Source organism: Gossypium raimondii, chromosome 12 (assembly GCF_025698545.1).
Source record: "Gossypium raimondii isolate GPD5lz chromosome 12, ASM2569854v1, whole genome shotgun sequence".
NCBI classification, from domain to species: Eukaryota; Viridiplantae; Streptophyta; class Magnoliopsida; order Malvales; family Malvaceae; genus Gossypium; species Gossypium raimondii.
In genome coordinates this window covers 23,261,130-23,279,485 of record NC_068576.1, presented here as the reverse complement: position 1 = coordinate 23,279,485, position 18,356 = coordinate 23,261,130, and the positions used below count along the sequence as shown (strand labels likewise).

The following is an 18,356-nucleotide window of genomic DNA, read 5'->3' as shown; positions in this document are numbered from 1 at the left end:
TAAGTTAATATTCATTTTCATGAACAAATGAGATGCTTAAAACAATATGTAACCCATGTAATCAAAACTTAAAGAGGACCATCTCAAATATTTAAACCATATATCAAGTTGATTTAATATTTAAAGATGTACCCTTTTTTCTTCATTAAGTTGACGATTTTATCAAGAAGTAAGAAAATTAAACTTCAATAGTAGACTTTGAATCCAATCAAAATCTATTAATAGCAAACTTTAAGAGTGGATCTTATTTTCCAAGTATACAATAAGTACATAACCAATAACTTTTCATGCATAAGTTTTCTCTCTTGCAAGTTCTCATTAGTAATAGTTTTCCACATAATTTTAATTGAGAACTTATTCGAATATTATAGAGTTATACTCACAATTTATAAAAACTTGCAACTTTAGGTGCATCTAACCATAACGAGTTTTAGATAGAATTACCATATTCTATTGCTTATAAGTAGATCTTTCACAGTCAAATATTTTGCTTTCAACCCTTAATGGAGATGATGACAAAAGAAGATCACAAATATAGTAATAGTCAATTCAATTTAATAACAAGAGCAATCAATAACTCAATCTTCCCTTTTTTCATCCTGTCAAAATAGATATTTATAGCAATAATGTTTCATATGAAATATAATCTTTTCTTCATTCACAATCTTAATATGATATCATTATAATGAATATCTTTTAAAACTAATGCATTAACCATCACAAATTTTGTGCTTTTTAGATAAATGATATATTAACTCTTCCGGAGCTTTCAACTAATTTTGTACTATCAAATATTGGAATTATATTTGTTTGTTTCAGTACCAAATAACATATATATTTTCTCTGTAATGATAGAATTCCTTACTACATTCTCATATCCTTCCTCAAAGAATATTAACAAAAATGAATATTTGGGCATACGCCACTAATGATATTTCATATCACATTGATAACATAGGTTATCTTTAACCTTTGAATAAGTTATCTTGAGAATTCTCGTTGTTCTCTTATTTATTATTATGTTCCCACTTTTAGTGGTACATGATTATATCTTTTATTTTCTTTATGTTTGCATTCACTTCGAGAAATGCAACAAATATAGTAGGACAGACTTTTAAACTCCTCCATTGATTCTTTATTTCATAATCACCATCGCAAAACATGCGTGGATTTCAAATCAAAATCTATCTATCATGATTAGTTTCCAATTATAATAAACATGATATAATAAATAAATCAAAGTAAAATATACCGAGATTCTTTAACATCATTGTTATCACTCTAGTGCTCAAAAAAATCATTGTTATCACCCTAGTTATTGTCACGAGCACTATTACAAGTAATAAAATAACTTTATTTTGTAATAGCATTTATAATCTAATAGTAAAAAATCATTTAATAAACAAAATCAAAATTTCCATGTACGATGCTTGAAAGTTATCCAATACACATTGTACCAAATTTCAATACCACATATATGTTATAAAGTCTTATGATGCTCTAATCAAATATTTATAAATCCAATTTACAAGATATAATACAATAATTTCAAGCATATTTAATAACAATAATTTAATCATCAAAATTTTAATCATCCATATATCATACATCTATAATTTAATAAAAGAATCTTCGTTTAAAAGAAACCTTAAAATAATAATATTTTATCATAAAATAATTTTACCAAAAATCAATCAATAAAAAAGAAAAACATACCACGCAAGGATTATATAAATTTCTTTGCATAAAAGGGCATAAAAATCAGAGATTTATGTATACCTGAGTGGTTAAAAGTTCTAATGATTACCCGTAGTGCGTAGGCCTCAATTGAAATAGCATCAACTCTAAGAGGCAATTGACAATAGTAACTTTTGGGATATTTTTGTGAATTATGGAAAAAAAAGAATTAAAAAAGAATCGTATTGATAACGTGTTATAAAATAAAAGACGGAAAATAAATAACAAAGAGAATGGGAGAGTAAAGAGAGAGCGTATTTTTATTGATCAATCAGAATATATACAAAAGTACTTCTCCAAAGTCTCTATTTATAGGCACAAGAAGTATAAATAAAGTAAAGATCTACTTCTAATGACTATTAGAATTTAAAGTACATCAAAATTTATCTTAATGTTAATGGAAATCCACTTAATAACATATTTATAATAATTATCAAATTATCAAATTTTAAATATATAGAAGTTAAAATTAATTACCATAAATAAAAACAAATTAAATAAATATCAACTAGAATTTTCTTCCTTTTACCGAATTTTTCTCTCAACCAAACAAAATGTAAGAACAGATTTCTTCCTCATTATCAAAGTTTGAAAATCACACCTATCGAAGCTTCAACCAGAACCTTTCAACACCTTTGAATCCTTTGCAAATTGGGAATTTAACTTGAATTACGAAAATTCCCAGTTTAAAGAAAACCCTAATTTCTAAAAACTCAAGAACCCACTATCGACCCATTTAAAACGACAACACTTCTCGTTTCTTCTTCACTGAACTCGCAGTTGCAACATTTTATTTTTATTTTTTTCTAACTTCGATATTATTCCATAATTCTTTATATTAATAAAAAATTTCAATGAAAACAAGGACTGATTTAGGTATACGATTCAAACTTAAATAATCCAAAAGAGAAATTTCCCAAGAATACAAAACAAACCTAGAAGATCATAGTTTCACAATTCAAACTTGAAAGAGTAAAACTTTCAATCAAGATCTTATGTAACCCACATTGCTTTTTAATCTCAAATCCACCAGTAAAGCCATTTTACTGAAGATGTGATATGACTAATGGACACTATTGAAGCCATTTCACTAAAGATACGATTTTAAAAACAATCACAATAGCAATATTGAAGCTAAAATAGAAAAAGCTGCAATCAAAGACTAGAAAAATTTTGAAATTAAGAAAAAAGAAATGGGTCAAGTTACATAAGGGTTTGATATTGAGTGGAAACCCTCTTTCCAAAATGGTTTGCTCTTTCCTTGTCTTCCTCCATTCATTTCATATCATCTTTTCTGTTTGTTTCCCTAGAAAAAAGAAGTCTGAAAACAAATAAATGTGAAATTTGCTTGTGTTAATATGAAGCCTCTCTAAGGTATTCTTTGGTATTTACTTTAGCTATTTCTTTTCGATTTTGAATGAAAAATAAAGGCATCCACATACATAAAAGCTAGTAATACATTATCAATACATTTGGTTGACTAGAGTGGAGTAGAGGAGGGATAGAATGGGTATTAGAAAGAATGAAATGGAAATCTAATAGATATTAGGATTAACGGTAAAAAGTCCTCAATAAATAAATTAAAAAATTAATTGAACTTTTATGAAAAATGCATTAAATTGGGCCCTTAATGATAAAAATAAAATCAATTGGTCCTTACTAATAACAAAAATCATCTGTTGATGAGTTTAATTTGATGAAAGCCAATAGAAATTATCACGTGACATTTCACGTCAAGAAAAATTTAAAATTTTTAAAAATATTTTTTCAAAAATAATTTTTTAAATAATTAATGTGTTTATGGAATGAATTTGGACAAATAATTATCTAAATTTATTTTAGATGAATGAAACTAAAATAACTTCAAAAATTATAAAACAAATTATTGAAAGTTCTAAAATATATAAAAAATTCAATTGTGCAAAACTCAAAAAATATTAATGAAATTAATCTCTAACGATACATCTTTGATATAATTTACCTTTTTTTCACCAACTAACTACAATAAAATTGTTATTGATAATGCTAATCTTTATTAACGATTAACGATTAATGATCAAACAACAATAAATCTACCTGTAATTTGCTCAATAATAGAGGTGAGCATTTGATCGAATCGAATCGAAATTTTTTGAGTTAATCGAGTTTTCGAATCTCATTTTATCATCCTAACTTTATTTGAAGTTTTCTCGAATCGAGTCGAGTGCGATGGAATTTGAATCGAATCGAATCGAATATATTTGTTCGAGTTAAATTTTAAAAAATAATTTTGGGTCCTTGTAATCATTATCACCCATCGTAATAAAATTTGTCCACGTTAATCAAAATTTTTTATTAACTTTCATCACCTCATAATTTATTTATTAATTTTTTATATACTGGTTAGCTTATTTGTTTGCTTAGTTGTTTCAATTATCTTCAGATTCTTGTCACTATGTATTTTGCAATTAAAAATATATTAAATATAAAATATGATTTTTTAATAAAAGTTATTTTAAAAATAAAATGTGAAATTGATACCAATATAAAATTTTAACATGAATATTTTATGGCATAATTAAGAATTCAATTTTAATATAAATATTCAATATGACTAAACAATTCAATAATATAAATAATAAAAATGTGAAATTTAATTTAATAATATAAATAGTATATATAAATAAAATTATTACTATTTATGTTTAGTGATTTTTTGGATAATTTTGATTTTTATTTGAGAGTAAAGGTGAGAAGTAAAAGTTTAGGGAGAAAATAAAAGTTTTGGGGAATAAAAGTTTGAGGAAAGTAAATAGGGGTGTAAAATTTTGGAGGAAAATATTAAAAAAAAATTGGAGGGGGAGGGTTTGGGGTAGATGGGAGGTGGGATGGGAAGAGAATAAAAGTTTTAGGGGAAAAGTGGGAGGGAGTAAAAATTTTGGGAGAAAATAAAAGGTTTTAAGGGTGTTTTGGGAGTAAAATTTTGAGAAAAAATGAATGGAAGAGTAAAATTTTGGTGGGAAATGGATTTTGGGTATATCGGGGGTTGGGAGGGGAGTAAAAGTTTTGGGGGGAAAGTGGGAAGGAGTAAAAGTTTTGAGGGAAAAGTAAAAAAGTTTGGGAGTTTAGGGTAAAAATGTAAAATATTATAGTTTGATATTTGAATTATTCGAATTATTCGAATTATTCGAGTTATTCGAGTTATTCGAATTCGAAAACTCAACGATTCGAACTCGAAATTCGAAAAAAAATTCGAGTTGATTCGAATAACTCGATTAACTCGAATAACTCGATTTGTTTAACTCGAAATTCGAATTTTTTTCGATTTTTTCGAGTCGAATCGAGTTTTGCTCACCCCTACTCAATAATACCCGATTAGCAAAATCGCAATTTTTAACTATCAGTGTTACCTAATTATAAAGTTAAATTTTTTTAGAAATAAATTATAGAAATAGGATTTAAGTGAATGTAAATTAGATAATACCAATATTTATTTGGGTAGATGTAAGAATTTTAACCTAAAAAATTCGGTGCAAGGCTTCTATTTGCTTCCTACACTAGTTGATACAGATTCCAATTCTGTTTCACAACACTAATTAATTACTTTTCTCGGTTACAATTTTTAATGTCGAAATTACCCCAAAATTTCAACGTTATTAATTCTTCATATGAGTTGTTAATAAAATTTCATTACTAATAATTATATAATTAATCACATTTATATTAACACTTAAACAAGCTTGTAAATATTAACAAGAATAAAGACCCTAATATTTCAATTTTAGAGAGAATAATGATTTTTTTAATTTTGCACATTTGAAATATATATATTTAGAATTTTTTAATTTTTTTATAAAATGTAAAGTTTTTTAAAATTTTGAACCATCATTTCTCTAAATTTATTATATACGCACATTTTAATTATTAAAATTTATTTTTAAAAATATTTTTTAAATTGAAAAGTTGAAAAAAATATTTTTGCTACCACATGACAGGTTCTAATAACCTTCATCAATCATGTCAACCACTTTCCGTTAACAAAAGAGATCATTTTCTTTTTGTGACTAGAGATTTAATTGAGTGTTTTTTTATATATATATAAGCTGAATTATTATTATTTCTTTTACTGAGTGTTTTTTGACATTTTAAATCTAAATATTATATAATTTGATTGAATGAAATGTAATAGGTGATGAATATATTATTTTATTTTCTTAAATGGAATGATGTTAAAATATAGAAAGAGTAAAATGTCAATTTTACTCTTGAATTAAAAATAATATTTTAACTATAAAGTTTAATTTAATAAAATATTTTTATTATAATGTTTTTTCAATAATTCTAATATATTATTTAAAATTTAATATATTAAAATGATGCAATGATAAAATATTTTAGATTTAATACTATAAAATATAAAACTTTATTTAAAAATATTATAATATAGATTATATAGTATTTAAATTATATTTCTCATGTAAAAAATATTTAATAAATAGTTTTCGATTTATTTATATATAAAGAGTTTTCACATTATTATTATTTTAGTTTGCTTTCTCTTTAATCTCCTCTCTTTAATTTTCTTTATCTCTAGACATTCAAGGGAATGTTCAACAGAAAACCCAGAAAACTTCCACTGCATAACATAACTTATATAATATTAATTTCTCATTACATAACTTATATAATATTAAGATAAAATTTCCAATTACACATCAATTTCTAATTTTAGATAACTTATATAATATTAAGATAAAATTTCATAATACATAACTTAAATAACTTACATAATACACAACTTATTACATAACTTAAATAACTTACATAATACATAACTTTCACAACTTACATTATTCACAACTTGGCCGATTAATTAATATTATACATAACTTAATATATAACTCACATAACTTACATAGCTTACATTCTACACAACTTACATAACATACATAATACATAACTTACATAACTAACATAATACATAGCTTACATAATACACAACTTACATAGCTTACATAATAAATAACTTACATAAAATACAACTTACATAGCTTACATGATATATAACTTACGTAGCTTACATAATAAATAACTTACATAAAATACAACTTACATAAAAAGTCTATGACATAGCTTATATAATACATAACTTACATAGCTTACATAATAAATAACTTACATAAAATACAACTTACATAGCTTACATAATATGTAACTTACATAACTTATATAATACATAACTTACATAATTTAATTAATACAGAAATATATATCATGCATAACTCATTTATACTTATAAGTGAAGAACTGAACGTTGTAATTTCTGATGAAAATCAAACTTCAAGAATTAAGAAATGGACCTGTCTTGGATGAATTTGTCAAGGGTAAGCAACGATTATCGAAATGGACTACAGAAGTTTTTAAATTTTGCATTTCAATACGCAAGCCAAGAGAACATGATTCTTTGCCCCTGTAATAATAGTGTGAACATAAACTGGCATTATCGTGAGGTTGTATATGAGCATCTAATTGTTGATAGGTTTGTTCGGGGTTATAAACAATGGTTATTTCATGGAGAATGCCCGCCTAGTACTTCCTCTTCAATGATGGATGTATCTTATTCTGGTACTGCTTACCATCAGTCTGATAGAGAGGATGACATGGAAGGTATGTTGCGAGATGCATTTAATATCCACAATCATGGTGTCCAGTCGTTCCCAGCGGACTTTATGGCTTCTGATGATTGTAATATTGAGAGAAATGCTTTTACCGAACCGGGAAGTAGTGTATCTCATGAAGTGCCGCATGGAGAAGCGGCGAAGTTCTACGCGCTACTTAATGACATGAACGAAGAACTGTATGAGGGATCAAAATTTTCAAAAATGTCCTTCTGTGTTCGTCTTTTTCAATTAAAATGTTTGGGAGGGTGGACCAGAAACTCGTTGACAATGCTGTTAGAGTTTTTGAGAGAAATGTTTCTGTTTGCAAAAATCCCTCAGTCATGCAAAGATATGAAGAAAATGATAAAAGATTTAGGCCTTAGGTACAAAAAAATCCATAGTTGCCCGAATGACTGCATGTTGTATTGGGGCAATCGGAAAAACTAACAGTGCTGTCATGTATGAGGCGAATCCCGTTGGATACATAGAAACACAGAAGGTGGGAACGATGATGAAAATGATGCACAGTCAGATTTTGCGGTATTTTCCGTTGATACCAAGGCTTCAAAGGCTTTTTATGTCGTCGAAGACAGCGGAGTCAATGACGTGGCACCATGATGGACGAACCGATGATGGATTACTAAGGCATCCGACAGAATATTTATCTTGGAAATCATTTGACAATAAATTTCCAAGCTTTGCAAGTGATCCTAGGAGTGTGAGGCTTGGGCTAGCATCTGATGGCTTCAATCCTTACAAGATCATGAGCACTGCGTACAGTACTTGGTCAGTAGTGCTTGTTCCTTACAATCTGCCTCCGTGGATTTGCATAAAGCAATCTTCCATTATCTTATCTATGATTATCCCTAGAAAGAAAGGGCCCGGGAATGATATCGACATTTATTTACAGCCACTTATTGAAGAGTTAAATCAATTATGGGCTAGTGTTGAGACATACGATGTGCTGAGAAAGGAGGACTTTAATTTACGTGCAGCTTTGATGTGGACCATTAATGACTTTCCCGCTTATGCCAATTTATCCGGTTGGAGTACCAAGGGTCGTTATGCGTGTCCTTGTTGTACTGCACAAACATGTTCGCAATGGTTGTACAATGGGAAGAAGTTCTCTTACATGGGGCATCGTCGGTGGTTACCAAAAAATCATAGATTTAGATTTCAGAGTTCTATATTTGACAGTACTGAAGAGTTCAGAGAAGCTCCTTCGCAGACCAGTGGCTTTGAAATCTTTTTTTGATATTGGAAGATATGAATTTCACTTATGGGAAGATGAACCAACCGCCAAACACGCAAAGAAATAGAAGATCAAATAATGAAGCTGATGATGACTCTGATAAAGAGGACGATCCTAATGAGGCGGACTTGTGGAAAAAAAGAAGCATGTTTTTTAGTTGCCTTATTAGGAGCATCACCTTTTACGACACAATCTTGATGTTATGCACATTGAGAAAAATGTGTGCTAGAACATTGTGGGTACATTTTTAAATGTCGAAGGAAAATCAAAAGACAATCTTCAAAGTCGACTTGATTTAGTCCAAATGGGAATTCGGCCTAATCTTCATCCCAATCCACTTTCGAATGGGAAATATCGATTGCGGCCTTCTATTTTTTCAATGTCGAAGACGGAGAAAGAAGTGTTCTGCATGGTGTTGAAGGATATAAAGGTTCCAGATGCGTATGCATCAAATATATCTCTATGTGTTAGTGTAAAAGATCGAAGACTATATTCGCTAAAATCATATGACTATCACATCTTGATGCAAGATTTACTGCCAGTTGCTCTACGATGTTGTATGTCGAAGAAGGTGACTTCTTGTATAATTGAACTATCAAATATAATGAATGCCATTTGTGGCAAAGTTTTGGATGTTGAAGAATTTCAGAAGGTACAGGATCGAGCTGCTTTGACTTTATGCAACTTGGAGAAAATCTTCCCACCTTCTTTCTTCACTATTATGGTTCACTTGATAATCCATCTCCCGCATGAAGCAATTCTCGGTGGACCAGTTTTCTATCGATGGATGTATCCCATAGAAAGGTGTTAACTTATTTATGAAATTTCCCTTCATTCACCTATATGCCTTTAGATACAAATTTTGATAATGTTGTATATCGTGTTGAGGTTCCTATCAAAATTAAAGTCTTACTGCCGCAACAAGCGTTATCCAGAAGGATCGATTGCTGAAGGCTACTTGGCAGATGAATGTATGACCTTCTGTTCAAGATATTTGGAAGATGTTGAAACAAGGTTGAACAGACCAACTAGAAATGCTGGACTCACGGATCATAACTTGGCTGATACTTATTTGTTCCAAAGTTTTAGAGAACCAATCGACAAAGTTGAAATTGCAGAATTAGATGATTTATCGTGGGTACAGGCACATCGATATGTTCTGTTTCACCACGAATCAATGGAACCATTACGGAAGTAAGTTCTAGAAATTTGATAAATATTCATCAATCCAAAATTGTTTATCTTCTAACAAAGTGAACATTTTTTTAATATAGTGAGTACAAACAAATATTGAGATCTCGTTCACGCTCCCGAAGAGCACAACATCGAGATATCAATAAGTTGTTCACAGAATCTTTTCATGAATGGTTAAGTCAAACGGTGTGCAATTGTAGCTTTCACCGACAAATAATATTGTTTTCTAATAACATTTTTAATTACTCAGTTTACTTTCCATTCAATAGGTTTGGAGTGGGAAGAACGTCAACGACGAAGTTAAATGGCTTTCCCAAGGTCCAAATCGAGTAATTAAAAGATATAGTGCGTTCCTCATGAACGGATTCAGATTTCATACAAAATATCGCGAGAGATTGAGGAGAACGCAAAATTGTGGAATAGTTGTTAATTCCTCAATTACAAGTTATGCTAGTGCTAGGGACAATAATCCTGTTGAGGGAAATGTGGAATATTTCGGACTTCTTACTGACATAATTGAGTTGGATTACTACGACAAATGGAAAGTTGTCTTATTTCGAGGTGATTGGGCCGATGTTAATACTGCTCGTGGAATTAAGCAAGATCAATTTGGTTTTACAATGGTGAACTTCGCTCGATTGATTCACACAGGACAACAATTGATAGATGAGCCGTATGTATTCTCTTCTCAAGTCAAACAAGTTTTTTACTCAAAAGATCCAACTGATAAGGGTTGGTACGTTGTACTCCGTAACATCCTTAGAGACTTGTTTGACATTGGCAATGGAAGTAGAGATAACATCGATGATAGATTAGAAACTTTGCCCTTTCCAGAACAAAACTTAAACGAAAATATCCCTAGTACTAGTACACAATTTCAATGGGTTCACCAGGATACGGATGAAGATATTTACGAATTATGATTTAGTAAGATTTTACGATTGTTTAATTATATGTAATATCATAATTTAAATCTTGGTCTTATTATATATTTCAACTATTTTATATGTGCTATTATTGTTCTAATTGGTTACTAAGTTTTCAACTATTTTATGTGTATTGCAGATAAAATGCCTAGAAGAAAGGTGCGAGATCTAAGCATTGTTCAAAATACTCCAAACTCGGTAGAAACAAATAGTACTAAACAACAAACTGCTATTGGATCTTCGAATGTTACGATTACACCTGATGAACCTGCAGAAATTCAAAGTAATTTAACATTTAATTTACATGCGTGTTGACTTATTGTTTATTTATTTTTAAAATTTTTATATTATAATATAACATTTTTCAGTTGAAAGTGGTGGGACGCGCAGAGTTCAAGGACGTACGCTGCTTAGGGATTTATACGAGTTAGATCCAGTCGAGCGTGTCAAAGTATGCAGTAACAGTTTTGGTCAGCCTGTTGGATCAGAAGCTCGACTTTTAGCAGGATACTTGGGCATTTTAGCATGAAATGCAAATTTGTTGCCTATCAACCACGAGTCATGGCATCAAATGCCCGATAGTAACAAAAACCAAGCCCTCGATAATATTAAGGTAACAATCCGTTAATGTCATCTGTAATACTTGGGTTTAAGTTTCATTTATATTTACTTTCTTAACTTCTGTTTTTTTTAGGCGAGGTTTGCTTTAGAGGTCTCGGATGCTTATGCAAAGAAGGCATTGGGAAAAAGGTGGAGAGACCATAAAAGTACATTAAAGAAAGATTATTATAAGACAAAAACAACCCTCGACGAAAAATTACAAAATGTACCGCCGGGTATGCTGAGGTACCAATGGGAAGATGCGGTTAGATTTTGGCATTCGAAGAAAGGCGAGGTATGACGTACTTCCAAACTCTTTTAATTATTTTTCTTTATAGTATTTCCTATTTACGTACTAATAATTTCATAACACAGGATCGTGAACGAGTTGGAAAAAGCAGTAGGCAGAAACAAAAATTCACTCACACGGCCGGGTAGAGAAGTTTTGCTTGTGTAGTTGAGGCCGAGGTATTTTTACATTTTTAAAACAGTTATGTATTACTTTCCATTAAATTCACTACTATATTGTAGGAACAATCATCCGGTAAAAAAGTTGGACGTCTTCAACTTTTTGAAATTACACATAAGAAGAAAGATGGATCCCTTATGACTCCTGAAGCTACAGAAATTATGGTACGTTTACTTAATACGATTTGACTTATTTTAGTTATTTATAGTGTTTATTTTATAATGGTTTAATTTATTGCTTGTAATGCAACCACTGTTAAGTTATGCTGCATTTGTTTTTTTAATATATATAGTGTTCCTAACTATGTCATTTGTTTTTTAGGAAAAACTAAAGGATAAAAAGGCGGAGTACGAAGCGATTGCTTCCAGTGATAGTTCTGTTCATCTTGAAGAAATTGATAACCGGATTATTACTGAAGTTCTGGGTCCTGAAAGGTATGGTCGGGTTCGATTTCAAGGATCTTTTGTTAACCCAACCAAATATTTTGGATTCAGCTCGCAGCAATACATGCCTTCAGAAAGTCAGGCTCAAGCTGAAGTTTAGAGGTTAAAAGACCAAATAGCTCAGATGCAAGCGACCACAGTTGATGTTCAAAGGAAATATGAAGAACTTCAGCAGCAACTTAAAGCTGAGGCGGAAGCGAGGGAAACGAAGGCTGCAGCGAGGGAAGCAGAGTAGAGCAAAAAGTACGACGAACTCCAACAACAGCTTCAGAATATGATGAAGATGTTTCAGTAGTCGAAACATCCGCCGTCATGGTGTATTGTATAAATTTTTTTATCATTTTAAGTTTTAACATTTTTGTCAAAATAATATAAATTATATTTGATTTATTGATATTTATATTATTTTATTCGTTTAATTTGAAATATTATATAAATTTATTGCTTTTGGCTGGTTTAGATTTGCTTGCTTTTGGTTCATTGCTACAGGAAGGCCCAAAATATGAAAAATTATAATTTAAAAAAATTCCAAAATTAGTGGCGTTTTTCGAAAAAGCGTCGCTAAAAGTCGCCATCTATTACGGTATTTTTGGAAAAAGCGCCGCTAAAGAACATGACCTTTAGCGGCGCTTACGAGAAAAGCGCCACTAAAAGTCAAGATCTATAGCGGCGATTGTAGGATAAGCGCCGCTAAAGAACATGACCTTTAGCGGCGTTTTTGAGATAAGCGCCACTAAAGAACATGACCTTTACCGGCGTTTGTGGAATAAGCGCCGCTAAAGAGCATGACCTTTAGTGGCGTTTGTGGGATAAGCGCTGCTAAAGAACATGAGCTTTAGCTGTGACATTGTAAATAGCAACGTTTTTTGCGGCGCTTTCAAATACTTTTAGTGGCGCTAAAAAGCGCCGCTAAAAGCCAAAAAAAACGCCACTAAAGACCTGTTTTGGTGTAGTGTTTTGAACACAACCAGTTAGCCGTCGTGGTCGCCACCTTCTGCTACCGTCCTCCCTTGTTGGCCGACGTTCAATTCTTCTCAAAAGTGTATAGGCATAATTTTTTATCCCTTTTCTTGATTTTTTTAATTATTTCTTTTCTAAATTATCTTATAAACTTTTGGATCTAAATTTTTTTATCTCACCTTATAAATTGAATTAAAATTATTTTTTCTTCTCTTCATAATCTTTCTTGTTCCTTGAAGCATTCTAAACCCTTCCCTGTCTATTTGATTATTTTGGTTTTATTTTTGTCTTTCTTTCTTTTTGTCTCTCGATTCTTTTTCCTTTCTCAATTTCAGTTTTATTTTGGGTTTAGATTTCGATACCATGTTGAATAATGCCAAAATATGGTTTGAAAATTAGTAAAATGTTGGAGATACTGTCCTTTTCTGGTCTTTGAAGCGACGAATTTCAATTCTTAGGAGGAGACCTGAATAGCTATTCGACGGTTTTTCTCGATAGAGTCTGGATGAGCAATTCTTTTGAATACAAAGCCCTCCTGAATAAGTGAAGGCGTTGAATAAAGCATGATTCGATTGGATGCTATTACATCCAACCAAACACGTAATACTCTTAAAGAATTAAGAATTAAAGTTGGAATTTTAGGAATATATTTTGAATTTTTAGAAAAATTCTATAATATTGATATTATTTTTAATTTCATTTTGATAATTTTGATAATTTTTAAATATTTTTTAGTTCTTTAAAATTTAAATATATATTGATTTTGATTTTGATTTACAATTTTATTTAATTAATTATTAATTTTCAGGGCCAGAATGCTAGAAATCCCGAACTTACTGGCTTTACAAAAATACGAAAAGAAAAAATAGTGAAGGAAAAAAAAATAGTTTGAATGATGTGGATGATTATGATGAAGTAAGAACGGGTTTGTAAAGCTGAGCTCCAATTACCAGACAATATAGGACAAATTTTGGACATGGAAAGTGAGGATATCGTTTCCACAACCCAAGTATCAGTTCCAAGTTTTTGATTAAAATTGAACTAAAAAACATCAAGGTCAGTTAGCTTTTCATTTCAATATCAATCCAAGTGATCATTTATATCGTACTCCAAGTCGATCGCCTCAAATCCTCCCCACAGTTAACCAGAATATGGTAACCTGCAAGACATCCAAAAGACGAAAACAAGGTTTTGGCCATTGCTTTGTAACAGTAAATTTAGTATTTATTTGTTCTTTCTTGCTTACCCTAATTTCAAGGATGTAACGGAGCTTTCGTAGTCATGCGGGTTACCGTTAGAGGTGCAGACGTTGGTCACCGACTCCGATGACTGACCTTCCTCACCGAAGATAATATTGTCCGAGTCACCGGCAACTTGTCTTGGGCCGTTAATTATCTGCAGTACCTTCAGTGATGAGAGCTTCTATACACTAGAAAGTGTAATAGCATAAATAAATTACTATGAAATGGGAAAACTATACTTGCTGTTTCAATCGTTCATTTTCTTCCATCAACTGCATTCCCTGCATGTTTTAAAAGAAATTGCTGAATATTACACATATAGTCGCATGTTTTAGAAGAAATTACAATATATATCTTTTTATGTACTGACCTTTCTTTGAAGGTCTTTGATTTCTCTCATAATCCTTTGACCCTGAAATTAGAGCTAAGTATGAATATATATATTGCTTTAGAAAGGCAAAAGTTGCAAAAAATGCCAAAAACCTTTTTCTCCATCACACGGCTCAACCCAATTTCCAGAGATTTTTCTAGCTGCTGTAGTTCTTCAATATTTAATCCATGGAGTTCCTCACCTCTCATTTGCCTGTTTCAAGGCAAAACCCACTCTAACATTATCTTCACATATAGTATGAATAAGTTCATAAGAAACAAAAATAAATAAACGCATACCTCAGCTGATGACTTTTCTCTGCTATTTCCATAGTCAGCATGGACTGGTTGCTGTGTTCTACAAGCTACATATTAGTAAAGGGATGAAAAAGTCAATATCATTTTTAAGTAGACAGAATTTAATGGTGAAGATACCATAATCATATTCAAAGGTTAGTTTTAATGGATATATTTAATCCTTTTTAAATATTTTCATATATTCGAAAAAAACCATACACTGATACCTTCATACCTAAATATGTATGCATACGTATCGAATACAACGAATAAAAATAACAAAAATAATGTGAAATAAGAGGCTCACCAGTGAGACTTTCACATCTACTGCTCTATAAAATAATCCAAATTTTCATTCATCCCCAAGTAATTTTCCAGCCGACTGATTACATATTAATGTAAGAACTAAAAGTAAAGAAATATGTCTACATATATACAAGAAGGTATAAAAAGCCACTAACCTGCAGCCCAAGACAAGGTTGTTCCAGCTTCTCAAGGTTCTTTGAGCGCAAATGGTGCCTTTCTAGTATCTCCTTCATGCTTCAAGTCAAAATATTAAACCATCAGTTTTTTTTTTTTATCTCAACCCATAAAAACGGTTTCAATTCAAATATGGTATCCTAAAACTTTTTTATGATAACAATTGTATATAGTTCTAAAATATAATTTTTCAAATAGAATGTCAAGCTTTTTGCCCGCTAGCTGCAATTATTATCTACGTTGATGTAATTTGAGTATGAGTATTGGATATAAATATATATTTTAAGATTTATATAATATCTAAATCATCCTTGTTTTACATAATTTGAACATGATGTGTAAATAGTACTGTCTTTCAAAATAGATTTTTTTCTAAAAATCCCACTAATAGCTATATTAGCAGATATCATAAGCACAAACACATACCTACATGCATATATATACACACATATAGTTAGATGAGTGTCCATTCTCTCAAAACATACTGGAGTATGCTACTGCAAAGTAATTTAAGGTGAAAAACAATGTGTTTCAGTCCCTAATAGTTGCCCTGAAGAAAATCTGTAAACTGGCAAAACCAACCAAGTGGCACTAAAGGGTAAAAAATGAATTAAAAACAAAACAAAGATCCCGACCTGAGACCAATACTTAAACTGTATATATATTATACATGAACTATTTCAGAATTCAACACTTCAAACAAAATACATGTACAAACACACACTATAAACTTCTCTTCCAAAACCCAATTTTCATGACTGGTTTCATTCTTCCATTCCGTTAAACTCCCAGGGTTTTTAATAAAAGAAAATACAGATGAAAGAACAAGCTTTCTCCTCTCAAAGGTCTTAACAAACTACACACACACACACAAAAAAAAAAAAAAACACCACATTTTTCTCAAAGTTGAAAGATTTGTCCTTTTTCCCACTAAAGGAGAGTTAAAATGTTACGACTACAATAGGGTAATTATACATTAAACGACAAAAAAAAAAGAAAGTGAAAACTACAACAAACAAGTGTTTGAAAAAAGAGAAATGAAGAGAAGGGTACCTTGAGCTAGCATAGTCAAAGAGCTTCCCAGTAGATGAGAAAATAATAAGAGCAACATCTGCATCACAAAGAATGGCGAGCTCCTCAGCTTTCTTAAACAACCCTCTTCTCCTTTTGGCAAAAGTTACCTGCCTTGCTGTACTGTTATCAATTTTCTTAATCTGAATCTTCTCTCTTGCCATTCCTTTTTCGACTTCTTGTTCCTTCCTAATAAAACTACCACAAAACAAACAGTTGGTTGCCTTTTTAGTGTACTTCTGCAATTAAAGTTCTATTTTGGGAAAAACAGAAGCATGAAATCAAGTAAATCTGGAAAGCCCAAAAAAAAAAACAAGAAAAGTTTCTATAAATAGAGAAAAAGCGAAGTTGGAGAACGCAAAGGGACAAGTATGGGTTAAAAAATGGCGGCATTTTGCCAAATTTAGTGTTAAAGAGACAAAGCCCTCAAAGAAAAACAGAAATGAGATTTTTAAAAATTTTCCATCCAACATGAAATCCAAGCCAAAGAAATCACAAAGGAGGAAAAAACAAAAAAAAAAAACCCAACCTAAGTTTTAATTTGAATGTGCTAAAGGAATGGTCGACGAAGAAGAGCAAAAAAAAAAAAGAGATGATTGGTGAGAAAGGGATGCTGATTTCATACTTATTTACCAGTTTGGTGGGTTATTGGGTTCGGTGCCAGAGAGAAGAGGGCTTGTTGAGTAGTTTTTGTTTCCGAGCTCGTGAATGAAAAGCCACCAATGAAGAATTTTGAGAAATGGGAGAGAGAGAGAATCTGGCTTAGGGATAACGAAAAGACTTTGGCTTTGGCCAGTTAAAAAAGAAACCCCTTTTTAGTGAAGCAGGGAAGCTTTTCTTTCTCGTGCTCCCATGTATTCTAATTGTAATTGCTGCAAATGAAACCGGAAAGGAAATGGAAGGAATTGAAAAAGAACTGGGGCACAACTCGTATGTCATAAAATGACAGGGGGTTATTATAAAATTGTTAAAATAGTAGTATTTTTTATTTTTTTTTCAAAATTCACTATTAGTATAAGTGATGTCAATTTACCAAAAAAAGCCTCTTTTTTTTAATTACCGAAATAGGCCCGATATTTTATTATTTATTGGAGTGGGTTTTTTCTGGCAAATCGCGTCCACGTCAGCGCAATGTTAGGGGACGTGCCAGGAAGTCGCGGCCACGTCAACACGCTTTGCTGACGTGGCAACAAATCGCCTCCTCGTGGACGCGATTTGTTGCCACATCAGCAAAGCGCTTACGTAGCCGCGACTTGCCCCGCGCGTGAACAGTGCAACGGTTAAAAATTTGACCGTTGCCCCCCCACGGTAAAAAAAAAACTATAAATACCCTCTCACCCCTTTTTTTTTCACAAACTAATCCTCTCAATTTCCAGGACCTACTGTAGCAAAAGCGCGTCCACGAGGGCGTGATTTCACAAATTCTTCTCAAATAGCATCCTGCTAGAATCGATTTTATACTATTTGCTCAGAAACGTCAACTCGAAATTATTTCTTCCAGGACCTACTGTAGCAAAAGCGCATCCACGAGGCAGCGATTTCACAAATTCTTATCAAACAGCATCCTGCTAGAAGCAATTTTATACTATTTGCTCAGAAACGTCAACTCGAAATTATTTTTTCAGGACCTACTGTAGCAAAAGTACGTAAACGTGGGCGCGACTTATTTGTTTACTTT

The 18,356-nt window shown here is 31.3% G+C and overlaps 1 protein-coding gene across 3 annotated transcripts; it reads right to left on the bottom strand.

Moving 5' to 3' along the window:
- Window positions 1–14,146: 14,146 nt before the first annotated feature.
- LOC105763554 (MADS-box protein SVP) lies at window positions 14,147–17,601 on the bottom strand. Of its 3 annotated transcripts, none has more exons than XM_012581789.2 (9): window positions 17,208–17,601; window positions 16,661–16,876; window positions 15,589–15,667; window positions 15,131–15,195; window positions 14,945–15,044; window positions 14,832–14,873; window positions 14,701–14,742; window positions 14,467–14,615; window positions 14,147–14,379 (listed from the first exon to the last, which is right to left on the bottom strand). In XM_012581789.2, exons 2-9 carry the CDS (start codon window positions 16,840–16,842, stop codon window positions 14,361–14,363), a joined length of 678 nt encoding a protein of 225 aa, XP_012437243.1. In that variant the 5' UTR covers window positions 16,843–16,876; window positions 17,208–17,601; the 3' UTR covers window positions 14,147–14,360. The 3 variants fall into 3 exon arrangements, with proteins under 3 accessions (XP_012437243.1, XP_012437242.1, XP_012437244.1); XM_012581788.2 differs by having other exon boundaries at window positions 17,304–17,601; XM_012581790.2 differs by having other exon boundaries at window positions 17,312–17,601.
- Between the last annotated feature and the right edge of the window lie 755 nt (window positions 17,602–18,356).